The following is a 27,613-nucleotide window of genomic DNA, read 5'->3' as shown; positions in this document are numbered from 1 at the left end:
CTCGAACTCACAGAGATTCGCCTGCATCTGCCTCACGAGTGCTGGGATTAAAGGCGTGTGCCACCACTGCCCGGCCTGTGGCTCATGTTTTTAATCCCAGTACTAGGGAGGCAGAGGCAGGCAGATATCCATGAATTTGAGGCCAGCCTGGTCTACAAAGTGAGCTCCAGGACTGCTAGGGCTGTTAGACAAGGAAACCCTATCTCAAACAAAAACATCTAAAATCAGCTGAACAAAGTGGCATAAGCCCTTAATCCAGCACTTGGGAGACAGGCAGATCTCTGAGTTTAAGGGTCTACAAAGTGAGTTCCAGGATAGCTAGGATTACAACTTAAAAAATCCTGTCTCAAAAAAACCAAAAAATGTAAAATCATCAATTGTTGAACTTAGGCCAAAGTGACAGAGCCATTAAACTTGAAGGGTAACAGTTGGAACATGTGCCTATAAACATAGCTCAAACTTAAACTTGCACATCAGGCACATTCTTTTTCTTTCCTTTTTTTTTTTTTTTTTTTTTTTTTTTTGACTCAGAGGCTCAATATGAGCCCCAACTGACCTAGAACTGGCTATGCAGACTAGGCTGGCCTGGAACTCACAGAGTTCCTCATGCCTCTGCCTCCTGAGTGCTATAATGAATGGTATATTCCCCCATGCTGGCTAAGAAGACATTTTCTCCAACCCTCAGTAGATACGCTTATACAATTCTCATATCAAATACTATGTGCTCAGAGAGCTAAGTAAAAAAATGAATATACCTAGGCAAACAGGTTAATCAATAAGGACCTATATGGAGCTAGAGATTGCTCAGCAATTAAGAGTACTGGCTGCTCTTACAAAGGACCCAGGTTTGAGTCTCAGTACCTATATGGTAGCTCACAACTATTTCTAACTATGGTACCAAGGCATATGATGCCCTCTTATGGCGTCCAATGGCACTCCATGCATGTGGCACACAGATATACATGCAGGCAAAACAAATGTATACATAAACTAAAAATAAACATCTTAAAAAAAGATATAACTTACACAAATAACACTGTAACTTACACAAATCAACATTACCTCACATATTTATATGGACTGGTTTTTTGATCAGATACTTTATCTTCAATTATTTGTTCAACTTTACAATATGAACAAAGAGCCTACTTGCTCAGCAAACAAAGAGAACTCTGCTTACCCGGGGTATGAAGTATTCATCAGCACTGAACTTGTAAAGCCACTCATCCAAAAAGTGAAACAGCAGAGACTGCAAGTCATCTCCTACACAGGGTCAAAGGGGCATCACAGGATGACGGTTAGTGACTCTGGCCTCTAAGAGCTTCGTTCAAGTACAATGAAGTTCGTCGGCTCATTTAGAGATTCATAATCCATCCTGTTGTTCTTACTGCGACTCTATATTCAGATCATCCAGAACACTGTATACCCATAGAATAATTGTTCCTTGAGAATATCAGTTACCTTGGGTTTCTACTTCCACTGTTTGGAGGGGTTCCACAGTCCCAGTATCTGTCATGTAACCAAACATGGCCATGGCACACTGTTCAAATGCTTCCTCCAGAGTATCTCCCCAAGCATGTAACCTAAAAAAAAAAGTTAAAATAAAGACAAATAAAAGGGTCACAATGTTTGTAACAATATAATCCACTTAAAAGAGAGAAAATTCCACAGCAAAGTCAAAAGAAAATCAGTTTGATAAATATAAAACTAAATGTCTACTTTAAAGGCACCCAAATTGGATGTTTTCAGACCATCATTTTACATTTAGAACAAAATGAAATAAAAGGCGAAAGAAATACACTTGGGCCCGGAAGTTGGCTCAGCAGGTAAGGGTGCTTGTCACCCAGCCCGACACTGTGGTGGCAGGGAAGAACAGACTCCTCCCATTTGTCCTCTGACACACGCAAACACACACCATAAAATAAATAAAAGTGTAATTACACAATGGGGGAACACCTTTAATTCCAAAACTCAGGAGGCAGAAGAAGGTAGATCTCTAGGAGTCTGAGGCCAGCCTGATCTACATATCTATGTAACAAATTCCAGGCCAGCAAGGGCTGCACAGTGAGACCCTATCTTCAGAAAGAAAGGACAGAGGTGGAGAGGTGGCCTAGTGGTAAAGAGCATTTGTTGCTCTTGCAGAGGACCCAGGTTCTAGTCCCAGCACCCACATGGTGCTCACAACCATCTCTAACTCGTCTCATCTGACCACCTCTTCTGACCTCCACAGGCTGCAGGAACACACACTGTGCACATAATATACTTTCAGGCAAATATCCATCCACATAAGATAATAAAAAAATCCTTTTTTTCCCCCGCTGAGACAGGGTTTCTAGTGTAGCTTTGGCTGTCCTGGAACTCACTCTGTAGATCAGGCTGGCCTTGAAGTCAGAGATTCACCTGCCTCTGCCTCCCAAGTGCTGGGATTAAAGGTGTGTGCCACTACTGCCCAGCAATAAAATAAATCTTAAAAAATTAAATGTAGAAAAAAAATTAAATGTAGTTAAAAATTTTTATTAAAAAAATCAAAACATTCTGGGCTGGAGAGATGGCTTAGAGGTTAAGAGCAGTGGCTGCTCTTCCAGAGTTTCTGAGTTCAATTCCCAACAACCACATGGTGGCTCACAAGCATCTGTAATGAGATCTGGTGCCCTCTTCTGCCATGCAGGTGTACATGCAGGCAGAACACTGTATACATAATAAATAAATTTAAAAAAATTAAAACACTCATCACATAGTTTCCAGGAATAATTCTTGCTGTACTTACTGGACATCAGCTGTATGATCCAAATCTGAGGGAGAAAGGGAAAAATATGTGTAAGGCACTGAACTTGACTCTCAAATCATACAAAAATAACTCCAGGGTATTGATGACAGCAGGCAGAAGCAGCAGTAGAAAGACCTCTAGTTCACTGCTGCTCATTCAGAGCGTCACCCTGGCGGGACACTAGGCTCACACTTGTAATCCTAGGACGTAAGTGGCCAAGGCAGGATCACAAGTTCCAGCCCAGCCCAGGCTACTGAATCCCGGACAACCTGGGTATGCAGTAACACCCCATCATGAAAACAAAAAAGAAAAGAAAAAGAAAAGGCAAGGGGTGGCTCAGTGGCTAATGGCACTGGACTGGACTGGACCACCTAGTAGAAGGAGAAAACTGCCTCCTGGAAATTGTCCTTTGACCTCCATACTTACACTGTGGCACATATACACATTAACCTTCTCTCAGAGTTTTCACACACACAGAGGTAAGAAATAAAGCGTATTGTGGAGAGATGGCTCAGTAGGTAAAAGCACATGCTGGGCAAGGCAGTATGACAAGAATTCTGATCTCCAGGACCCCTGTTAAAGTCGGACACAGCAGCACAAGCATCTATTATCCTAGCATGCTTACTGGAAACAGGAAGAGGAAACCATAATCCCTAGATTGGTTGTTCTCAACCTGTGGGTCGTGACCTCTTCAAGGGGTCACCTAACACACATATTTATATTACAATTCATAACAGTAGCAAAATTACAGTTATGAGGTAACAATGAAAATAATGTTATGGTTGGGGGTCACGACAACATGAAATCTGTATTAAAGGGTCGCAGCGTTAGGAAGGTTGAGATTCCGGGCCGCTAGCCTGAGAGCGGCCAAGAGAGCCTATCTCAAAGAAGGCACAAAAGGACTGACACCCAAGTGGCCCTGACTGGTGCACATGTGCACACACCCATGAACATGCACACATACACTGTCACACCACATACAGGAGGTGCAGTAGAGCAAGCAGGAAGATGGTGCTGGAGGGACGGCTCCTCAGCTAGGAGCACTGGCTGGTCTTGCAGAGAATATGGATTTACAGCATCCAATGGTGGCTCACAATCACTTGTAACTCCAGGTCCAGGGGATCCAGTGCCTTCATGGGTACTAGGCACGCATGTGGTGTTCATAAACACATCCCTCAAAACACTCATACATAAGAAAAATAAACAAATCTTCAAAAAATTAGAGAAAAGAATTTTTTTTCCAGACAGGGTTTCTATGTGTAGCCCTGGCCTGGCTGTTTTTGAACTCAGTGCGTAGCCCAGGCTGGCCTCAAACTCACAGAGATCCGCCTACCTCTGCCTCCTGAGTGCTGGGATTAAAGGTGTGCACCACCAGCACCCAGCTGAGAAAAAAATTTTAAAAGTAGGAAAACATGAGGCAGTTAGACCTTTTGCTAGTTGCTCAACAACATTAACTCTTTTTTAGTATTATTTTATAAACAAAACAACCTACCCACTCGGTTCATATTTAAATGAATGATAAATTCTGGAGTCTTCTAGGTGTTTTGTTTCATTTTGCTTTGGTTTTAGACACAAGGTCTCCCAATGCAGTTCAGGCTGGTCTGATCCTTCTGCCTCAACCTCCATCTGGAATGCTAGGATTATAAGCATGCCACCATGTTTCTAGGTATCCTAAAACATCTCAATTGGGTGCAGCAATGGGTTCCTGCAGTTCCAGCTACTCTGAGTCTGAAGGTGGAAAATCATTTGAGCCCAGTTGGAGGCTACCCTGGGTGACACAGCAAGACCTCCTGCGTGTTAGGTGTCTTAGACTTTGGTCTCTCAATAACTATTTCTTGCTATCAGTTACTTTTCCTGACTAGCTAGTCTAATCCTGAATAGGAAGGCCAACTCCACTAGACGTTCAATGAGTGTTCCCTGCTTTCCCACAGTAAAGACTGGATGGCAACAGCTCACTGCTGCTCCCACTGAGACTGTCACCTCCTCCTCTTAAGTCCGTTCTTTACCTATCCCGTGGTTTTCATCCATTCTTTCCACTTGTTTGGCTTTGAGACAAGGTCTAATATATAATCCTGGCTGGCCTGGAATTCACTAGTAGACCAGGCTGGCACAGATTCTCTTGCCCATTTCCCGAGTGCTGGGATTAAAGACGTGTACCACTGCACCCAGCAATTCTATCCACTAGCAGGAATTCTTGGAGGTCATTTAATAGAATACCTTGACTTACAAAAGAAGCCTGAGGGCTGGGGATGTGGCTCAGTGGTAGAGCGCTCGCCTAACGTGTGCACTGGTCTACATTTCATACTGAGCGTGAACAGAAAACAAAGCAAAGGAAGGAAAGGGTGAAGAGAGAGAACCTGAAATCCACAGAGAACGTATGACAGATTTTAGACTACAATGCTGTTAGAACTACAGCTGAGGTTTTCTGGAGGCTTAGGCAGGAAGCGCATCAGTTTGAGGCCAGTCTGGTGTATGTACTGAGCTCAAATATAAAGGTACAAAGAACGTCATGTTTCCAAAGACCACAGACCCCAGTGAAATTAATTTTAAAAGGAAGGGAGTTAGGGACGGAGGTCAATAGAAGGGTAGAGAATTATCCTGAATTCAATCTCTGATACAACAAATGAAATAAATAAGCATTAACACAAATTTCCAAATACTGTTGGGAACTGCAGAACTCACAGTATATAACAGCTTTATCAGAACACCTGCATGTGACCAAACTCTAGCATGGCTTCTAGTAGCATAAGGCCACATCCCAAGATAGAGCAAAAGTCTTAGGAACAATGCTTGCCTGAGAAAAGCCTGATAAAGGCCGGAGAATTCCCTCTTTGTTCCAGCCAACAGCTGATAAAAGGCCACTAATCTCCCTACTTTACAGCAAGTACCAAAGAAGCCTTAAAATTGTGAATATGTATCCTTTCCAGCTCCAAAGACTCTTTCTCAAGGATCCAGTTTTTTGAAAATGTTATCATTCCCACAGCCAGGGCCTCTTGTCTCAAGTCTGTGGGAGGCTAGAACTCAAACGTCCAAAACTGCCAGGGACAGACATAGCTAGCCTTGGCCTTGCTGCTTCCACAGCAGTTAGGACTCCTCTTCTGTCCTTTGTAACTTCTCTGACTTTAGGAGCCCTTGCCCTGCCTCCTCTTCCTCCTGTAAAACAATCTCTACCGAACTGTCAGCTTTCGCCATCAGTAGTGACTGCTCTCCAATTTGTGTCTGCCTGTGTTATTTCTGATGGGGTGAAGAAGCCCCCACCAAATAGAAAAGAACTGGGAGCATGAGTTCACTCACATGAACCTCTGACACAGACAAGTACACTCTGGGCATAGCAAATACAAGAGAAAATGGGTAAGAGGCTGGAAAGAAACTGAGGGAACTTTCTAAGATGACAGGACCGATCTAGATCAAAACTAGGGCTGCTCACACAGGTATATCTGTTTAGCAGCCATAATAATCGGGGCCAGGTGTGGTAGCTCAAGTCTGTGATTCCAGCACCAGGGAAGCTGAGACAGGAGGATCATTCTAAGTTTGGTTAGAGTGAAACCCTGTCACAAAAAAAGAAAAGTACTTAACGCTTTACCCCTGTTTATGTAAATTATACTCAATTCTTTAAAAAATTTTAAAAAGATGGCATTGCTATATGAGGTGGTTCTCCAATTCTTTCATCTCAGGAACTTTATGTTCAAAGATTACTCTAGAACTGAAGCTGTAGCTTGGTGGTAGAGCCTTGCTCTAGCACATCCATTAAAGACACAAGAGTCTTTTTTGTTTCTGAGACGGTTTTACTCTGTAGCCCTGGCTGTCCTGGAACTCACTGTGTAGACCAGGCTGGCCTCAAATTCATAGAGATCTTACTGCTTCTGCCTCCAGAGTGCTGTAATTAAAGGTGTGGCGGGCTGACACAAGGGCTTTAACTAAAAAAAAACAAAAAAACATTAAAATACATTTTTATGAATAACTATATTGTCAAAATTTAGAGTGGACTTTATTTCAAATAAAGTTGAAGGACATAATATAAAATCCAACCTTGGTGTGTGGAGACAGAGACACACAACACATCTCTCAATTATTTTCCCAGTCCTCTAACATGGTCACATTATTCTACTACTGGGAGAAACTCAAGGGCGAAACTTTGAAAACACAACTAGAGCGCTAGTATAATTTATAAAGATAAATGTTGGGCAAACGCCATACCACCGAACTGTATCTCCAGAGAAGATAAACGTGATTTAGGCACACGTGGACCTTTAGGAGACGCTAAGGGGAGGCAGAGCCTCAAGTTTCTTCATTCTCGAGTAAAGCGATCTTTTTCTTCACCTTCCCCCTAAATTAGGTACAAATGCGGGGCGCACTGAGTTTATACCAGGGGCACCTGTGGGGCAAGGCGATGGGCGAGGCAGGAAGCTGCAGGTAAGCCGCTGAGGCTGCCCGTATGCAAGAGATGTGAGCCACCTACTCACATTCATACTTTCGATTGACTGGAGGATACTTGTCCTTGATCGCCTTCTGCTCCTCCGTCAAATTGTAATCTCTAACATCTTCCTCTTCTTGAGCCATCATGATTGCAGACTTCGGGATTCTACTTCCGCCCTTCGGCAGCTAGACTTCGGCCCTGCGCCATAACTTCCGCCCTACACCCCACCCCTTGGCAAGTCTAAAAGGACCAGGACTCTATTCTCCGAGCTCGCGGAAGGATTTTACCGCCTGCGTCCTCCATCCTCGTCGGCCGCTTCCATAGCATGTCTTAAATATCGGGAGCAACAGCAGCTCTGTTTCCTGCACTTATCACTACTCGTTCTTTCTTTCTAAAGACTAAGGGAGTAAGTTGGGTGACACCTTGAGCTAGGGACCTGTAAGTCTACACGGTGATGCATTTTCCCCTCCGAGTTACGAACCAGACCCGGAAACACTTGAGATGTCTTTCCCGACCCTAAGGGAGTCGTTGGCATAACGGCCCCCCAAGAAAATGGCTGCGCACGAGCGTGTGAAGGCTGAACGCGTCACGTGACCCGCACGGGCCTCGTCCCAGCAGGCGGTGCGCGCGCGCAATCGGTGGACATCGGCTCCGGCCTGCGATGGGGGGGGGGGGGAGGGAGGGGAGGGGAGGGGGCGGAGCGCGCGCCTCGGCCCCGCGAAGAAGCGACTGTGCGCGTCTGCATTGGCCGCGGCCGCGGCCGCCCCGCCCACCCCTCCAGACCGCGCCCTCCCATTGGCCGGTGTTGGCGCGAAGGCGCGCGAGCCGGCCCCCCACGCACGGGCCGCAGGAAACAATAGAGGCCGCGCGCGCGGAGCGAGCGCCCGTCGCTTCCCCGCCCCTCCTGCAACGCACGACCCCGGGATCTTTTTCCCCCCCCTCCCAACCCCTCCCGGCTCTTCTGCCGCCATGGCTGACAAGGAAGGTGAGTGCGCCGAGGCGGGCTCGGGAAGGCGCGGGCCGGCGGGGCTGTGTCGCGGCTTGTAGACGCGGCCTAATCACGGAGAGCAGGCCCGACTCCTCCGGCTGGAGGAGGGAGCTCGCCGCGGGGCGGCCTAACGGCGCGCTGGCTCCTCGGGAGCGGATGCGGGGCGACGACGCCAGCGCTCGGGCCCGGGCGAGCGCGACGCTCCCCGGCGGTCCCCCTGCCTGCGGGGACTCGGGACGCCGCTCCCCACCTCCAGGCCCGAGGCGCAGGCCTCCTTGGGGGTTTTGTGGACTCGCTGGCGCGCGCCGGCGCGCTTGGGAGGGAGCTGGGCAGCCCCGGGCCGGACGGACGGGTAACGGAGTGTCTGGCTGGGGTGGCCCGAGGACTTCCGGCCCTCGGCGGCGGAGGGCGGCCGTGGGGCCTGCGCCCTGGGAGGTGAAGACGACTCTCCATTGCGGTGTCAGGATCGGGGAGCCGCGCCGGGGGCTTCGAAGAGGTTTTTCCTCGCCTCCCGTCCCTGTTCGCTAACTTGATCCGTGTCCTAAAAACGTTTTAGCTGCCTTTGACGACGCGGTGGAAGAACGTGTGATCAACGAGGAGTACAAAATATGGAAGAAGAACACCCCTTTTCTTTATGATTTGGTGATGACCCATGCCCTGGAGTGGCCCAGTTTAACTGCCCAGTGGCTTCCAGATGTAACCAGGTGACACCAATCTCTTGGATATTACTTTGGTATTTCATAGCTTGAATTAGTTTTCCGGGGTTTTTGTTTTTTTTGTTTTCCCTCTCCAGTCATTCAGAATCGGCATATGATCAGAGCCTATGAGTGATGTTTATTTTCCACTACCAATAAGTAAGAAATAAGGGTAGAAAACAGAAGGTTGTTTTGTAATTTACCCTGCAAGAGACGACGTGTTTTTCTTCAACATTGAATCGAATAGTCATCCTATAACTGTAATTGACTGTGTAATGTTAAAATGTGACAGATTTCCAAAGGTATTATGTCTGGTTCATTCAATAAAACATTTGGATTCTCAGTCATTTGTGACGATAGCAAGGTTAATAGCGAGATAAATTTGGGGCCTGCCTTCAAGAAATACATTGTCTGGTTGAAGGGACAGTTATTTGAGCTGTAATGGTCCCGAGGCTTTAGATATTAGTGAGGTAACACCCGAAGAGGGCTGGGGGCGGGTCATGTTTAGTGATAGAGCACATACTGGCAAGACTTTGATCCTTAGGCCGTAGAGTGAAATTGCATACACAAGATGTTCTAACCAAGGGAACCACCTGTCAACTTGAAATGCCAAGACTAGCTTGCAGAAGGGAGTGAGTGGGAATACAAAGATAAGGTGGGTGTATATTACTATTGATGTAAACTCGGCAAAACGGAGTACTAAATTCTTTTGAAACTTGGAGTAAGATATGTATAGAACCCGGTTATGAGACTGATTTGGTTCAACAAGTCATAGAAAATTGGAGTAGAGTTGTTTTGAGGTGCTAGGAATTGAACCTTGTGCATGGTAAGCAGGCACTAACTCGGAACTATATCTCTTGTTTTTTGTGTAATAGAAAGTTCTTGTATATTTTACTAAAAAATGAAGTATGAGGCTGCTACTTATGCATCAGTGTAGAGAAAAATGGAGACCTCTATTTGAAGGGTGTTGTACAAATCCATGGAGTTGGAACTTTTTTTTTGTTGTTGTTGTTTTTTTTTTTTTTTTTTTTTTTTTTTTTTTTTTGGTTTTTCGAGGCAGGGTTTCTCTGTAGTTTTTGCGCCTTTCCTGGAACTCACTCTGTAGCCCAGGCTGGCCTCCAATTAACAGAGATCCGCCTGCCTCTGCCTCCTGAGTGCTGGGATTAAAGTCGTGCACCACCACCCAGCTTGGATTTGGAACTTTTTGTTGTTGTGGTTTTGGGTTTTGATTTTTTTTTTCTTCTTGAGACAGGGTTTCTCTGTGTAGCTTTGGTGCCTGTCCTGGCTCTCTCTCTCTGTAGACCAGGCTGGCCTTGAACTCACAGAGATCCGCCTGGCTCTGCCTCCTGACTGCTGGGATTGAAGGCTAGCACCACCACCGCCTGGTGGAGTTGGAACTTTTTAAAATGTAACCAGGTTCAAAAATAGTTGGGAGAGGTATTGGGGATTTAGCTCAGTGGTAGAACGCTTGCCTAGCAAGTGCAAGGCCCTGGATTCGGTCCTCAGCTCCAACAACAACAAAAAAAAGTTGGGAGCTGCAGCTGAGTGGAGTCATTTCTATCTGTTGTCAGTGGTGGTTAAACCACTGGTGTTGAGAGGATGTGTGGTGCTACACAGCTGAAAGAGGTAGAGCAAGAAGATGGGGAGTTCAAGGCCAACCTGTGACACACTTAAAAAAATAAATAAATAAAAACTGCACAGTGGCAGAGCCCTGTGACCCAGCACTGTTTGTGTGGCATCTTTCCCATCTTGACAAAGGGGTTTCAGGTAGTAATGTACAACACGGTCAGCTGGAGGTGTTGTAAAACATTGTCAACTCTCTTCCGAGGTTTCTGATTCTATTGACTGTGAAAATTTTCATTCCTTGACATTACCCAGTGGTGCTGGGGCTGTTGGTCCTAAGGCCACACTGTAAAGGCTCTGCTTTACAGTGTTCGATTAATCCTTCCAGGAGAACACATGGTATTAAGTTATGTCTCTTCTTTGAAACTTCATATTCCTTGTTTCTTACAGTATAAAATTCAGACTGCCTTAAGCTGACATTCAAGAAATTGAGCAGTGATTTTAATCATCCTAGTTTTCTCTCATTTGACTTTTCCATTTCCAAAACTAGAGTTGGACTTTAGTCTGAGTCTGTTACTTAGTAGCTGTGTGATCTCAGCCACAATGTCTAATTTTCCTATATATCAAATACTTTACACTTCAAATTAGAATAATTCTTCATAGTATTGTGATCCTTAAATCCAGGCCTGCATTAGTTTTAGGTTGTTTGTTTGTTTAACAGTCCTGGCTGTCCTGGAGCTTGCTCTGTAGACCAGGCTGGCTCTGCCTCCAGAGTTCTGGGATTAAAGCTGTGCACCATCACCACTGCCCAGCTTAACTCACTTTTTTTATTCCAACAAACTGGGGGAGAAGTAAATTTCCCTTTAGTAATTTTAAATTTTGGCCAAGTTAAATAAAAATTAAGTACTCTATTTGTGCTTAGCCTTAATAGAGGGCCATTATAAGTAGTGAATAGAGGCTGGCAAGTCGACTCACTGGGTAAAGATGCCTATTGCCAAGCTTGACAACTTAACTCTGGTTGCCTGGAGAGAACAGATCCACAAAAGTTGCCATTTGTTTTATTTCTGTTGGGGGTCATGCATGCCTAAGTGGATGGGTGTGGGTGCTGAGATTTCCTGGAGCTAAATTTCAGGTGATTGTGGGTCACTTGGCATGGGAGCTGGGAACTGAACTCATGTCCTCTATAAGAGCAGCAAACACTGTTAAGTGCTGAACCATCTTTCTGGTCCTACTTTTTTTTTTTTTTGGTTTTTCGAGACAGGGTTTCTCTGTGTAGCTTTGAGCCTTTCCTGGAGCTCACTTGGTAGCCCAGGCTGGCCTCGAACTCACAGAGATCCGCCTGGCTCTGCCTCCCGAGTGCTGGGATTAAAGGCGTGCGCCACCAACGCCCGGCATGGTCCTACTTTTTCTAAAGAAATGGGGGCTTTGGTAATGACTCACTAAAGTGCTTACCTTGCAAGCACCAGGGACATGCAGTCAATCCACACTACCCATGTTTAAAAACAAAACATGACAAACAAAAAACCAGGTGGTATATGCTTGAAGTCTCAGTGATGGGGAGATGGGAAATAGGAAGGATTCCCTCAGGCTCAACAGCCAGCCATGCTGACCTAATCAGTGAGCTTTGTATTAACAGAGGTGAATAGCTTCTTTTTGTTACTACTTTTGCTTCTTTTGAGACGATAATAGCCCTGGCTGTCCTGGAACTCAAGTAGAACCAACCACCTGTCTTTGCCTCCTGAGAGTGCAGGAACTAAAGGCCTGTGCCACCACGACCAACCATAAATGGCATCTTAAGAGTGAATGACTCCCCACCTATACCCCACCCCCACCCCCACCCCACACACACAGGGTTTCTCTGCTGTCCTGGAACTCACTTTGTAGACCAGGTTAAGGCTAGCCTTGAGCTCACAGAGATCCTCTTGCCTCGTCCTCCTGAGTGCTGGGATTAAAGGTGTGCACCACCACCTCTGGGCTGAGTGAATGACTCTTAATTGTCCTCCAGCATCCATATGCATGTCTACTTGAGCACATGGGTTTTTTTTTAAAGTAGGGACTAGTTCTCACTAACTATCTCAATTGAATTGTTTGGGTTTTTTGTCATATGCACATCACTGACTATGATTTCTTGGATTATCGACTTGAATAGTGATGATTTGTTGTTATTACAGGCCTGAAGGGAAAGATTTCAGCATTCATCGGCTTGTCCTGGGAACACACACATCTGATGAACAAAACCACCTGGTGATAGCCAGTGTCCAGCTCCCTAATGATGATGCTCAGTTTGATGCATCACACTATGACAGTGAAAAAGGAGGTAGGACTCTTCAGGGTACACGAAGTAATGGTGTATGAGTTATATCTTTCATGTCTGAACTGTCACTAAGGAGGTACATAGTTTGTTACGTAGCCTCTTTTTTAAAACAATTTTTTGTGATTTGTTTTTATTTTATGTGCATTGATGTTTGCCTGCATGTGTGTCTTTGAGGGTATGGAATCCCCTCGAACTGGAGTTACAGACAGCTGTGAACTGACATGTGGGTGCTGGGGCTTGAACCCAGGTCATCTGGAGCCATCTCTCCAGCCCCTGGGTAGCCTCTTAAGTTTTAAGTTATTGGGAAAGCTAGTTTGCAATCGAATAATCAACACAAAGCTTGCTGTAGACTATACTACTAGTCGTGGTGGGATTTCTGCAGTTAATGGAGCAAAGGTCTGCCGTATGTTTTTTTGTTGTGTATTCTCAACAGGGAAGACATTGACCCAAAGAGACAGAAATTAATTCATAGGTGTGGGTTGCTACAAAAAATTTTTTTAATTTTATGTATATGAGTGTTCTGCCTGCATGTGTCTGTGCACCACTTGTGTGCCTGGTGCCTATAAAGTCCAGAAAAGGGTGTTGGATCCTCTGGAAGTAGAGTTAAAGGCATTTGTGAGCTACTAGGAATTGAACCTGAGACCTTTGCAAGAGCAGCCAGTACTCCTAATCACTGAGCCGTCACCAAGCCACATATCTTAAATGTTTACAAGCACAGGTGGCAGGAGGATCACAATTTGCAGGCCAACTTGGGGCTAGTGATTCCCTAACGCGAAATAGAAATGATAGTTTGCACAGTACCCAAAGCATGCAGTGTATCTGTGCTACTTTGATTTCATGGGGTTACAGGGGCAGAAAGTCTTAATAAAACTTCTTAGAGGGGTAACCAGTCGGGGGAGGGGGATGAGAAACACTTGGTTTGCTTTGTGGGGACAGAGTTTCTTTGTGTAGTCCTAGCTATCCTGGAACTTGCTCTGTAGATCAGACTGATCTCAACTCAGAGAGCCTCCTGCCTCTGCCTCCCAGGTGCTGGAATTAAAGGCTGGGCCACTACTGCCCACCCACTAAGTTATTCTTAAAGGTTTAAGACAGTAGAAATGACATGGTATCCATTATATTCATAAGAAATTTCAACAACCTATTTTTAGGAGATACCCTAAGAGTTTAACTGCTCCTGAATACTTAACATCTTTTTCAGGATAGGAATTGGTAAATTTTCTTTATGTCCCTCAAACCAGAACATCAGAAAAAGGTGGGGTCAGTTGGAGAATTTCCTTGAATAAACCCTGTCTCAGACAAAACAACAAAAAATAGATAATGGGCTTCCATTATTAACGTTTGTGCTCCATATAACCAATACTTACTATTTCTTGATTAGCAGAAAGAACCCTTCATTATGTGTAAGTTGATTTGGGATCCAACTGTTGACCAGGATTACAATTTTTCCTGGTCATTCCACATTTAATCTTCTGTGGCACAGAAGGCAAAATAGGTTGTTAGAATAATAGTCAACTGTGATTTTGTGTAATTGCCCAAGTGAATAGTTTTTTGGGAAAAGTTAGTCTCTGGATTCCCGTATATGTTGGTTGGAAAACACTGGCCTTAATAGGACTGATGGGGCGGTGGTGGCGCACACCTTTAATCCCAGCACTCGGGAGGCAGAGCCAGTTGAATCTCTTTGAGTTCGATACCAGCCTGGTCTTATAGAGTGAGATCCAGGACAGGCTCCAAAACGACACAGAGAAACCCTGTCTCAAAAAACCGAAAAAGAAAAGAGTGAGGATGGGTGGAGATCCTATTTGCCACTGTCTAGCTGTGTGTTTTTTCTTTGGTTTGGTTTTGGTTTTGGTGGGGTTTTTTTGTTTTGGTTTTGTTTTTGGGGTTGTTTTTTTTTTTTGTTGTTGTTGTTGTTTTGTTTTTGGTTTTTTTCGAGTCCAGTTCCTATCCCTTAAATGACATGAATTCTCTCTTTTAATGATTTCCTGGGTAATTGAGCCCAATGTTGTATGTGTTTAAGGCCAAATGCTCTACCATTGAGCTATGTCTTCAGGTGTAAATGGAATAGGTTGTGTTCGAACTGTAGTTGGGGCTGGAGTTGTGAGTCGGGTGGGATACTCCTTTTAGCATATTTGAAGCCCTGGATTCATTCCGTCATTCTACAACAAAGTAGGGTTTTGTTGTTATAGACATGGAAAGTCTGATTACTGTTGTTTCATGTATATATGATGTTTTCTAAGTAATGTAGAAGATATCCCTTCCTCTATAAACCAGTCCCCTGGAAAGTAGTACTGATACTTTGCTTTCTTAAAGGAGTCCACATATTAAATCACTCATTCAACAAATGATGATGGTATACTCCCATAATCATAGCTCTCCATGGTCACAAATTCAAGTCCGATCTGGGTAACATAACTGACGCCTGTTTTAGAAGGAAAAAAACAGGCCAGTGAGACAGCTGAACAGTTAAAGTCCTTGGATCTCCTGGTAGAAGGAGAAAACTCCCGGAAGTTGTTCTCTCACCTCTATGCATGTGTAGTAGCATGTACACACCCACCTGCATGTATGTGTATACAGTAAAATGAAAAACAGGGGAGTTAGGAATGGAGGTCAGTTGGTAGACTATTTGCCTGCCATGCACAAGGCCCTGTATTCTAAACCATATACAGTGGTATGCACTTGGAAGGTGGAGGCAGGAGGCTGGTGTATGTTCAAAGGGAGTTCAGTACTTAATTGATGGAGGTGTTTTTCTTGGTGCCTCAGATGCAGTACAGAATGTGTGGTATGGGTTTATAATTTGCTTTTCTCACAGTAGATTCAGTAACTTCCGATTTCATTTTGTGTGTGCGTGGTGCATGCAAGTGAGTGTGTGGGTGCAGGTGTCCATGCCAACACACTCAGAAGTCAGAGCCTTCCTCTTTCACTCTGTTTAACCCTGTGATATTTCGTCACTGAATTGGAGGCTTCCCCAGTCAGCTAGGCTGCTTGTCTTCACACTGTAATCCTGGGGTTACTGATACACTTGAAGCCATGCCTGGCTTTTTGTGTAGGTGCCAAGAATTCAAACTCAGGTCTTCAAGCTTGCTGTGTGCACATGTTTTATCCACTGAGCCTTCTTTCCATCCTCAAGCTCTTTTTTTTTTTTTTTTTTTTTTTTGTAGTGTTAGGGTTTTAAGTTTGTGTTGTATTTTGCCTGTTTTTGAATAGGCTTTCATGTAACCCATAACTCAAGAGTGGCTTGAATTTGTATTCAACCCTGTGTTCACCTCTGAAGTTCTGGGAGGGACTGAGTTAATGAACCTGGCCTCTGCTGTTGTTAAGAAAAGTTGTACAGTTATGAATTACTAACTTTTCCTCTGATGTCCTCCAACTTTTTTGTCCTTCTTTGAAATGCCTCCCAGTTCCAAAATTTCAAAATATCTGTTGTTTATTCCTGATCCTTTAACTGATACACTTTGGTCTTTCTGTTTATTTTGCTGCTGTGTATGTGATTAGAATTGAGTCCTAGTCCCTGAATGTTCTCTTGCTTTGGGGAATGGGGGGACGGTAAGATCTCTTCCACTGAGCTACTTTCTGACTATAGTTTTGTGTGTTGATGTAGGTATGTGCCATAGTGCCAAACGGGGAAGGATTGTCACAGGTTCAAGACCATTGTGGTCTGTATATTGAGCTCCTGACTGAACTGTCACAAAAGGGCTTCTCTCTCCCAAGAAAATAGTAACAAAAGCAGTAATGTGAATAATGGCTCTGGGTTTTTGAATTTGATTGTCACACTACCCCAGTGTTACACACCTTGTTTTCCTTTTACCCCTCACTGAAAAGTGGATATGCTTGGTACTAAATGTGGAGGAGTGGTGACTTCAGTTGATCTCATCAGTGATGGGTACAGTTATGTCTAATGTCTAAGTCTCTTGGGTGCTGGGTTGTATCTCAGTGGTAGAGCACTTGTCTAGCATCTACAAGACCCTGGGCTACATGCTCTGCACCACAGACAGAACAAGTTAGTTTTTTGAGAGATTACTAGATAGATCACTTCTTAACTAAAAGATGAAATGCATTATAAAAATTCATGAGTTGAGTATAATAAATCATTGATTGTGATAACATAATTTGGTTATTTGACTTGTGGTATTAAAATATATTCTTTGAAATTCCACGGGGTTTATGGCCTGGGTGTTGGACATGTTTTGTTTGGGGAGTTTTTATTGTTTTTGGTTAGTTGGTTGATTTGGGGATGGGGGTGCGGGGGCAGTTGGTTTTTTCGTTTTGTTTTTTTAGAGAGGGTCTCTGTTGTAGACTGGCCTGAACACCCTTAAGTAGTCGAGGCTGTCTTTGAACTCCTGTGATCCTTTTGACTTGGCCTTTGTTACTGTTAATGTAGGTAGGTACTTTCCCTGCACGTGTGGCAGCGCGCCCGCCCGCCATATGTGTGCTTGGTGCCTATGAAGGCCAGAGGAGGGTGTCAGAGCCCCTGGAACTGAAGCTACAGGTGGTTATGGGCCACCATGGGCCTGCTGAAAATCAAACCTCTGGTCATCTTGAAGAGCAGCCAGTGTTCTTCATCAATCAGGCATCTCTGGCCCATGCGAATGTTTTCACTGTGACTTGAGTAGTGCTTCCTTCCCCTGCTATACACATGGATAAAGATTCATGAAGCCACAGAGAGCTGTTCATTTTTATTCTGTTGTGTTGTACTTTGGGTTGGTTTTAATGGTGTTTTGCCTTTGTTGGTGTGTTTGAAACAAGCTAGGAAGAACTTTTACTTTGTATTTTTGTTAATATTTCAGACCTTTGTTTCCTGTTTTGACTGGGCCTTCCACTATCTACTTTATAGTGGCAATCTGTAATTTTAAGTAGGTGTAGCTGGTGGGGTGTTGATGTCTCAGTGGTAATGTGTGTATCTAGCATGTGTGTGGCCTTTGGTTCAGTCTGCATTAAGAAAAAGGCATATCCTAATCTGTTAGGAACTCAAATTGAGAACTGTATATGGTAGCACATACCTTGCAATCTCAGTACTTGGAAGGCAGGAGGATCCTTACTTTTGAAACAAGCTGGGCTATTGAGACATGGGCAGACAAAACAGAATCTCAATTTGAATTCTCTAAACGGGGTTCCTACTACTGTATTTATTATTAAGTATTTGCCCCAAATGAAAATCATGCATTATATGATTGGTGGCCCCCTTTTTCTGTGGATTCTGCCCAGTGTTGCTTTTCTCCTGTATGTTGCCACTTTGACAGTTAAACTTTAGATTTTTTAGAAAGTCAGTCATGTGTAGTTGTGTGCTTACCACCATGTGCTTAGATTGGAAATTCCTTGAGATCACTTACCATATTACATCTTTTCTAACATTTATTTATGTGTGCCTGTAAGGGTGTTGTTGTGTGGGGAGGTCAGAGGGCAACTTTGCCTTCTACCAGGCTAGCTGGCCCAAGAGCCTTCTCTCCTAGCCCTGTTGTATGTTGTAGAGTCGGGGTGTGTGCAAAGGTTTAGTGTATTTCCCTCCTCCCCTCCTCCTTCTAGAGCCCTTTTTCTTTCTTTTTTTAATTGACTGATTTTTGTTTTATGTGTTTTATGGTGTTTTGCCTGCATGTATGTCTATGTGAGGGTGCCAGATCCCCTAGAACTGGAGTTACAGACAGTTGTGAGCTGCCCTGTGGTTGCTGGAATTGCACCTGGTCCTCTGGAAGAGCAGCCAGTGCTCTTTACCTTACCACTGAGCCATCTCTCCAGCCCCTAGGGCCTTTTTTCAAAGACAGGATGTCACTTAGGTACATTGCTCCTGGCTAGCTGGCTGGTCTGGAACTCAGAAGATCTGCTTGCCTCTGCTTCCCTAGAGCCGGGATTAAAGAAGTAAATAATGAATGTAGTAAGAATTATTTTGAGGTTGAAAATTGCCTTAATAGGCTAACAGTCTTACTCATTTACATCTTTGCTGTCTGAAAATATTTTCATCCTTTAGTTAGTGACACTTTTCTAGGAGTAGTGGTAGAGAGATAGTTCAAAGATAGTGTGGTAGTTAGGTGGTAGAGGTAGAGATAGTTCAGGGTCATCCCTGGCTACATAGTGGAAGGTCAGCCTGTGCTACTTGAGACCATGTCCATCAATCGATCAATAGATAAGTGAAATAACATTGAGTAGAAGTGTTAGTGACAACATTTTCATTTGTACATAACTCGAAGCTTAATTTAAGGCTCAGAAAAATGTAAAGCCTTCCCCAAATCACCAAACTAGGAAGTGACAGAGCTACTTGGGTCTGAGTCTAACCAAGTATTTTCTACCATATCCTGCCTTCTGGAAGTCTTCTATCATTAATTACCCTCATTTGTTTCATATAACCACAAATTATTTATTTTGTAATGCTGCTTGGGAGAATTCTCCCAAGTGTCTGTGACAGTTAAATGTGAATGAAGAGCACATGAGATAGCTCGGGGGAAAAGAGTCTTGCTACCTGCTGATACAAGTGTGATGGACTGACTTGTCCTCTGGCCTCCACATGTGCACCGTGGCACACATAATGACAAGAGATAACCTCTATTGGAGCCAGGCATGGTGGAACATACGTCTATTGAGTTCTAGGACAGCCAAGGCCAAATAGTGAGAGCCTGTTTCAAACCCAATGATAAACAATAATTCATAAAATTTTAAGGATGTTAATGAAAAGAAACTAACCAGACCTGGTAGCATAGGCCTGTAATCCAGTATACTCAGGAGACTTGAGTCAGGAAGATTTCAAGTTTTGTAATCCTGCTTAGTCAACTTAGTGAAATCCTGTTTAAAAATGAAAAGTTAGAGAGGTTTGCCTAGAGATACAGGTCAGTGATACTACAAGGTGCGGTCAGTCTCCAGCACGAAAGAAGGGATTGGGAAAGAGATACTATGAGAGCAGATACAGTGCAATGGTATTTCTGAAAGCTCACACCAATGAAGAGCTTCAAATAAATGATGTAAGAAATGCTTTCTATTACCTAGCACTACAGTTTAATATCCATTAAAATGGCAGCTTGACACTAGTGAGGTAGTTCAAGAGTTAAGAGCACTTGTTTCTTTTGCAGAGGGCCTGGATTCAGTTTCTAGCACCCACTAAACAACTTACAACTAACTGTCCAAACCAGTTTCAGGGATCCAATGCCCTCTTGGCCTCTACAAGCACCAGATACACACTAGCACACATGCAGGGAAATACTTACACATACATAAAATAAAAGTAAATCCTTTTAGCCAGGCGGAAGTAGAGCATACCTTTAATTACAGGACTCGAGAGGTAAAGGCAGCCAGATCTCTGAGTTCAAGGCCAGCCTGGTCTACAAAGTGAGTTCCAGAACAGCCAGAGCTACACAGAGACCCTGTCTTGCCCCCCCGCCATTTTTCCCCCTTGTCTTTTTTTTAAAGACAGATTCTCTCTACATAGCCCTGGCTATTTTGGAAAGGAGCGGGAGAGAGGAGAGAACAGAGAGGAACCGCTACATAGTTAATTGAAGGCCTGTCTGAGCTGTATAATCAGAGCGGGGTGGAGGGGGTGAGACTCACAAAGTTGCTGCCCCTCCCCCCAAGGATCTCCCTATAAAGCCTTAAAGCCTTAGCTAGTGTGATACTCACTATGCAGACCAGACTGGCTTCTAACTCACAAAGCTCTGCGAGTTCCAAGATTTAAAGGTATGTACTACCACGCCTGGCTTGAGATTCATACCGTCTTAATTTCAATTGTTAATGTAGTACTTATTACTAATCTATCTGTAGTTACAAATATATAAAAGCACTTTAGTTCTGTAAATGGTTCAGTCTTCTAGTTATATGACTTGGTTGATTAAATACTTTTTGCTTATATGTACAGAATTTGGAGGTTTTGGCTCTGTCAGTGGGAAAATTGAAATAGAAATCAAGATCAACCATGAAGGAGAAGTAAACCGGGCTCGGTACATGCCCCAGAACCCTTGCATCATTGCAACCAAGACTCCATCGAGTGATGTGCTTGTTTTCGACTACACAAAGCACCCTTCTAAACCAGGTACTCCCCTCTTTTTAAACATAGATTCCATTTACTCAGATAGTCTCTGTTATTTTTATAATTTAACATCTTATGACTTGTATTGATATGTGTGGTATTTATTGGTTTTTCAAGACAGTTTCTCTGTGTAGCCCTGGCTGTCCTGGATCTCACTCTGTAGACCAGGCTGGCCTCGAACTCACAGAGTTCCACCTGCCTCTGCCTCCTGAGTGCTGGGGTTAAAGGCGTGTGCCGCCACCGCCCGGCCACGTGTGAGTATTTTATGCTTCTCAAGTGAAACAATGCTTTTATGTGGAGGAAAATCATGATTTTGCAACTTCCGCATTATATAGTTGGTCATAATGGGTCTGTATTTTGTATAATAGGCGTCTGTGACATCATTTTGCTTAATAAGCCCAGAGAGACAATGGACTGGATATTCTAGATATGTCTGTTACTTTGCAGACCCTTCTGGAGAGTGCAACCCAGATTTGCGTCTCCGTGGACATCAGAAAGAAGGTTATGGTCTTTCTTGGAATCCAAATCTCAGCGGGCACTTACTTAGTGCTTCAGATGACCATGTGGGTATCCTTGCAGTTTTGAGGCAAATCTGGGATTGTTGCCAATTGGTGTCTTTTTTGGGGATATGTGGGGAAGTGAGAATCTTTTATATAATGGTTAATTTTATATTTAAGACCATCTGCCTATGGGACATCAGTGCAGTTCCAAAAGAAGGAAAAGTGGTGGATGCAAAGACCATCTTTACAGGACATACAGCAGTAGTAGAGGACGTTTCCTGGCATCTGCTCCACGAGTCTCTGTTTGGGTCAGTTGCTGATGATCAGAAACTTATGATGTGAGTGGACTCCATTATTTGTTTTTAATACATACATTTTTATAGTTTTGTATTAGTCCCCATTTCAAGCTTCTCTGTTCTTTCACTTTTGAAATGAAGTTGGGATACTCGTTCAAACAATACTTCCAAGCCAAGCCACTCGGTCGATGCTCACACTGCTGAAGTGAACTGCCTGTCCTTCAATCCTTATAGTGAGTTCATTCTTGCCACAGGATCAGCTGACAAGGTCAGTTTGCTTTGTTTGGGGTTTTTTATTATTGAGTTGTTCAGGTTTTATATTTTATGGGTAAGGGAACTTCACCTGCATGTATGTCTTTCACATGGTATACATGACTGGTGCCCATTGAGACAAAGGGTGTCACATCCCCTGGGATTGGAGTTACAGATGCTTATGAGACATTAAGTGGGTACTCTTAACTACTGATCCATCTTCAGCATTTTTTAATTTTGCAAAGATCTTTTAGTTAATGTTTTAAAGGTTTTTTGAGAGTTTATTATCAGGCTGCTGAGCCTGAAGATCTGAATTCAGTCCCCAAGACCCAAATAACTAAAGGAGATTACCAACTCTACTTCTACAAGTTGCCCTCTGATTTATTTGGTAGGGGTGGGGGCACATACACCATGACATTTGCGTGGGGGTTAGAAGACAACTGGCCAGAGTCTGTCTATTCCTTCCACTGTGTGGATTCTGGGATCGAGCACATGTTAGCAGGCTTGAGAACAAGCACCGTTATCCACTGAACCATGGGACCCTAGGCTTTTCTTTTCCTTTTTTGGGGGGGGGGGCGGGGTTGTTTTGTTTTGTTTTTCCAGACAAGCTTTCTCTGTATAGTTTTGGTGCCTGTCCGGGATCTCTTTGTAGACCAGGCTGACCTAGAATTCACAGAGATCCGCCTGGCTTTGCCTCCTGAGTGCTGGGATTAAAGGAGTGAGGCGTGTGCCACCACTGCCAGGCTGGCTTTTCTTTCTTTTTTTTTTTTTTTTTTTTTAAGATTTATTTTGTATATTGTGTCCTGCCTGCATGTATGCCTGCAGGCCAGAAGAGGGCGCCAGGTCTCATCACAGGTGGTTGTGAGCCTCCATGTGGTTGCTGGGAATTGAACTCAGGACCTCTAGAAGAGCAGCCAGAGCTCTTAACCTCTGAGCCATCTCTCCAGCCCTGGGCTGGCTTTTCTTACTTGATATGTTTATCTTGATTTCTTTTATCTTTTTGTACATAGACTGTTGCCTTGTGGGATCTGAGAAATCTGAAACTCAAGTTGCATTCCTTTGAATCACATAAGGATGAAATATTCCAAGTAAGAGAAACCAATGCTCCCTGCCTTTTCCCTTTTCTTCTCTTTTGTGTATGTAGTTATCTTTTATCTAATAATTGTAGGAATCTTTGGGGAGTACAAGTAGCTGAGGCTTGAACTCTATGCCTGTTGTGTGTTGTGTGGCACATAAGCAGTTGAGAAAATAATCATAGATTTCTGTCAATATTTTAGTTTCTGTGTCAGAATTGAACTTCATTTGACTGAAAGCCAGAATTAGGCATGAATAATTTGGGGGCAGGGGAGGAAAACAAGGTTTTGTGCTGGCTTGTGCCTATAGTTCTGCCTCCTGAGTGTTGGGATTAAAGGTATGTGCCACCAACACCCGGCTTCATTGCTTTTTATTTACAGAGTTTTGTAAGATATATTTTCTAATTCATTGCATTTTCTTTACTCTTGGATATAGGTTCAGTGGTCACCTCACAATGAGACTATTTTGGCTTCTAGTGGTACTGATCGTAGGCTGAATGTCTGGGATTTAAGGTGAGTTTTGTGTTAATTACCTTGTCCATGAAGTATGTTTTGTTGTTGTTGTTGTTGTTTTGTTTTGGGGAGACAGGGTTTCCTTTATAGCCCTGGTTGTCCTAGAACTTATTCTGTAGAATAATCTGACCTCAGACTCAGAAATTCACCTTTCTTTGCTCCAGAGTGCCAAGCCAGGCACAGTTACTATCTTTACATTTTTTAAAGATGGGTGCTCAGGCTGTCTTAATTAGGGTTTCTGTTGCTGTGAAGAGACACCATGACCATGGCAACTCTTATAAAAGAAAACATTTAATTTGGTGGATTAAAGTCCAGAAATTCAGTCCATTATCATCATGGTGGGACATGGCTCTTTGCAGGTAGACATGGTGCTAGAGGGGTAGTTGAGAGTTCTACATCTTGTACATGCAACAGGAAGTGAATTGAGACACTGGGCATGGGCTTGAGCATATATGAGACCTCAAAGCCCACCTCCACAGTGACACACTTCCTCTAACACGGCTATATTTACTCGATTAAGGCCACACCTCCTAATAGTGCCTATGAGCTTATGGGAGCCAAATACATTCAAACTACTACACAGGGTAATGTTTTTTGACTTAAAATTCTTTTTTTTGTTAGTAAAATTGGAGAAGAACAGTCCCCAGAAGATGCAGAAGATGGCCCACCAGAGCTGTTGGTATGTTACAAACCTTTAGGCACTTTGGGGTCTTCTGTGCTTTAAAAAGTGGGCTGTGATTTAATGTTGTCTGTGTTTACTGTCTTTGTTTTTCCCTCTTACAGTTTATTCATGGTGGTCACACTGCCAAGATATCTGATTTTTCCTGGAATCCCAATGAACCTTGGGTGATTTGTTCTGTATCAGAAGACAATATCATGCAAGTGTGGCAGATGGTGAGTGTTCAGCCATTTATTTAGGGTAGTTTTCCTTGGCGGGGGCGTTGCTGTTTATTTTGAGTCAAGGTCTCATGTAGCTCTGTCTGGCTCATATTTACATGTGTTATTTTGAACTGCCTTTTCTTTTTGTTTTTGAACAGTTTTTCTGTAGTACTGGCTGTCCTGGAACTCACTCTCTGTTATACAGAGAAACCCTATCTCAAAAGATTTTTTTTAACTTAGCAGGTCTAAGTTTCTTTCTTTCTTTTTTTTTTTTTTTTTTTCATAGTGCTAAGCAGTCTTTAATGGAAAATCTATACTTCTGATGGTGTAGCTCTTGATATAGATAAAATAACAAAACAAGATCTCAAAAACACAGAGCCAAACCTCATCATTGAATAAATCTCTAAACAGCTTGGTTTTTAAAAGATTGGGTTTTTATTTGTTTTGAAACAGGGTTTCTCTGTAACAGCCCTGGCTGCCCTAGGCAGAAGGCAGGCAGATCTCTGAGTTCAAGGCCAGCCTGGTCTACAGAGTGAGTTCTAAGACAGCCAGAGCTACACAGTGAAACCCTTGTCTCAAGCGGGGAAATGTCCCCCCCCCCCCAAAAAAAAAAAAAAAAAGATTGTAGAAGGATGAGCTAGATCCCCTCCAGGGTCACTTCCTCCATCATAGGTTATGTCCATATAATAAGTAGTACATGGGTGGTGGTGGCGCACACCTTTAATCCCAGCACTTGGGAGGCAGAGCCATGCGGATCTCTGTGAGTTTGAGGCCAGCCTGGTCTGCAAAGTGAGATCCAGGACAGGCACCAAAACTACACAGCAAACCCTTGTCTCGAAAACAAACAAGCAAACAAACAAACAAAAAAGGTAGTATTTGCTCAGACTTTGACCTGTTTTTTTGGCATATAACTGCTAAGAAATCATTGGGATTTCCAGTTCAGATTGTCTTGTTTATGATAATGATCCCTTTTGGGCCACACTTGAGTCTGTTACTAAGGTTTTTTGTAAGGCCCTTAGATAGCCTTGTAGCTAGGCTAGTCAACAGAAGTGCTGAAAGTTAACCACTAGGGAAGGGAGATTAAGCTTGTAGCTTGCCCTGTGATCTTAGCACAACCAAAAATTGGTAGTTTGAGCCGGGCAGTGGTGGCGCACGCCTTTAATCCCAGCACTCGGGAGGCAGAGGCAGGCGGATCTCTGTGAGTTCGAGGCCAGCCTGGTCTACCAAGTGAGTTCCAGGAAAGGCGCAAAGCTACACAAAGAAACCCTGTCTCGAAAAACCAAAAAAAAAAAAAAAAAAAAAAAATTGGTAGTTCGAGTATCCAGATTCCGGTGGTCATATTGATTGCTAGGAGAGGAGTAAGATGAATACTCTGCTTCCTCCTGTATTTATCACCTCCATTTGGTCCCTGAGAGTGGTGAGTGAGTGAGTGAGTGAGTGAGTGAGTGAGTGAGTGAGTGAGTGAGTGAGTGAGTGAGTGAGTAAAACCCAGTAATAAGCTGGGGGGTGTGGTAACCCTAATCCTAGTTCTTGGGGAAACTGAGGCAAGTGATTACATATGCACATTACATAGACATCAAAGTCTCTTACTCTATGGAATCGTGGCAAGTTTTCAAACCAGGCAAAGGAGTTCTCAAATTTTCTCCCTCAAATTTGATAGCAATGTTGGATAGAAGTAGCAAGATAAGTCTGCAGATTTCAGCTTACAACAATCCTCTGAGGTGATGCCTGTTAAGTCTGGTGTTGAAGTGACTACTGGGGTCTTTAGTTACCCAGTTAGCATCCAGAGGAAAAATTACCACACATTTGGTGTTAGACTTATTATATACATTTCATCAACTAGTGGGGGTGGTTTTTATGTTATATAAAAGTGGTTTTTTAAAATACTTGTAAATTGAAATTTGGACAAGGTTTGGATGGTTTTATTTAAATTTACTATTCAGTGAATGTTTTCATACTCAGAGTTATACATCACAAAGAAATTTAAAACATTTTTATCATCCCTAAAAGAAATTCTGTGCTCTAAGCATCACTTTTTGTGTATCTCATAGAAACCTCTCTGGTTTATGTTTTAGCTATTACTAATAATATATCTGGTCAGTTCAGGAATAATGATCATCCATGCTTTGTGAAAATGTCCTATATCGGGAGCTGTGGCCTGCTCCTTGGAACACATCTGTACCCAGTTATGATTCATATTGTTGGTTCGCTGTGTGTTGCTGTTTTTAGCAATAGCATTGAATATTTAAAAAACTGTTTGAAATGTTATCAGACACCTTGGCATAGTATATTGTGGAAACTGTAGACTTCAAGAAATAACTGTCTTCATACTAAATACCCTTTTCTCTCCTTTTGGCAGGCAGAGAACATTTATAATGATGAAGACCCTGAAGGAAGCGTGGATCCAGAAGGACAAGGATCCTAGACATGTCTGCACTTGTGCTTTAGACTCCCCTTGTTGTCCTCGGAACCCTAGAAGGATTGAACACTGGTTTGAGACACAGACTTTGTTCAGCTCTCCGGCTACAATAGGTGCCACCAACAATACTATTAGCCCAAACCATGGGGGTTTTCTAATCTTAACTGGGGGACTTAATTCAACAAAGCCACAGACTTATATTTAAATTTTTCTTCAGGAATTTTCTAGTAACACACCAGGTCTAAAGCATCTTCAGAAATGGGGCATATTATGTGTGCTTATTTTTCTTCTTAAGCTATATCCCCAAGTTTTTCAGATTCTCAAGTAAGAGGCCAGAGTGGATAAGGAATAGAGCCAAGTGAAGTAGGTGTCTGAGCCATGACTAAAGCTATTGCAAGATGTCGTTTTTTATTCAGGAATTAGGGGAGAGTCAAGTCATAGAGTTTAAAGTCCTCACACCTGGCTTTCCAGGATGCACATTTTCCTATATAAACCAGAGTTTTGGTTTCTTTAGTTAAGACAACACGTTCCTTCTTCCCCTTATATTTTTGCTCATTAGTGTATTTCTTGAGCTGTTTCCATATTATTCTTTTCCTTTCTGTGAAATGGTTTTTGTTGTGTGTGGTTTTTTGTTTTTGTTTTTTTTTTAAACTTGGGACCACCAAGTTGTAAGGTGTATGTTTTTAACTGACAGTCATACCACTGGTGAACTGTCAGGTTGAGAAAGAGTGAATTGCTAGTTTGTCTTTGTTTTTAAAGTTAAATTAATCCTTGATAAGAGTTGCTTTTCTAGGGGTTAGTCCTTGACCACTATAGTTTGATGCCATCTCCATTTTGGTTGACCTGTCTCAGCATCGGGCCTGTTACTCTCCATGACTAACTGTGTAAGTGCTTATAAAGGAATAAATTGCTTTTCTATGATGCCCTGTGCTGGT

The 27,613-nt window shown here is 43.3% G+C and overlaps 2 protein-coding genes across 5 annotated transcripts in view; one reads left to right on the top strand and one right to left on the bottom strand.

Annotated features, from left to right (window-relative positions):
* Positions 1–7,921, bottom strand: part of Zbtb8os (zinc finger and BTB domain containing 8 opposite strand) — an 11,978-nt gene extending 4,057 nt beyond the window's left edge. The window contains exons 1-5 of one of the 3 annotated variants that reach the window (XM_076565136.1): positions 7,231–7,373; positions 6,586–6,684; positions 2,768–2,792; positions 1,462–1,583; positions 1,181–1,263 (exon numbers count right to left, since the gene is read on the bottom strand). In XM_076565136.1, coding sequence (XP_076421251.1) covers positions 1,181–1,263; positions 1,462–1,534 — 156 coding nt within the window. In that variant the 5' untranslated portion in view covers positions 1,535–1,583; positions 2,768–2,792; positions 6,586–6,684; positions 7,231–7,373. Of the gene's footprint in view, positions 1–1,180; positions 1,264–1,461; positions 1,584–2,767; positions 2,793–6,585; positions 6,685–7,230 lie in introns of all 3 variants that reach the window. The other 2 variants (XM_006995716.4, XM_042271931.2) reach the window with 2 other exon arrangements.
* Positions 7,874–27,599, top strand: Rbbp4 (RB binding protein 4, chromatin remodeling factor). Of its 2 annotated transcripts, none has more exons than XM_006995715.4 (12): positions 7,874–8,169; positions 8,729–8,876; positions 12,602–12,747; positions 20,576–20,749; positions 21,194–21,309; positions 21,424–21,584; positions 21,684–21,810; positions 22,805–22,882; positions 23,304–23,380; positions 24,002–24,059; positions 24,164–24,274; positions 26,619–27,599. In XM_006995715.4, exons 1-12 carry the CDS (start codon positions 8,154–8,156, stop codon positions 26,682–26,684), a joined length of 1,278 nt encoding a protein of 425 aa, XP_006995777.1. In that variant the 5' UTR covers positions 7,874–8,153; the 3' UTR covers positions 26,685–27,599. The 2 variants fall into 2 exon arrangements, with proteins under 2 accessions (XP_006995777.1, XP_076421250.1); XM_076565135.1 differs by lacking the exon at positions 7,874–8,169 and adding an exon at positions 8,459–8,607.
* The last annotated feature ends 14 nt before the right edge of the window (positions 27,600–27,613 follow it).

This window comes from Peromyscus maniculatus, chromosome 2 (assembly GCF_049852395.1).
Source record: "Peromyscus maniculatus bairdii isolate BWxNUB_F1_BW_parent chromosome 2, HU_Pman_BW_mat_3.1, whole genome shotgun sequence".
In the NCBI taxonomy this organism is placed as follows: Eukaryota; Metazoa; Chordata; class Mammalia; order Rodentia; family Cricetidae; genus Peromyscus; species Peromyscus maniculatus.
Note: the sequence above shows the minus strand (reverse complement) of the source record. Positions and strands in the feature narration are given on the sequence as shown.

Bases quoted from the DNA above. Each gene is read 5' to 3' on its own strand.
- Rbbp4 (XM_006995715.4), top strand. The intron at 21,811-22,804 runs GTCAGTTTGCTT...TTTTGTACATAG, and splicing joins CCACAGGATCAGCTGACAAG to ACTGTTGCCTTGTGGGATCT. The intron at 24,060-24,163 runs GTATGTTACAAA...TCCCTCTTACAG, and splicing joins ATGGCCCACCAGAGCTGTTG to TTTATTCATGGTGGTCACAC.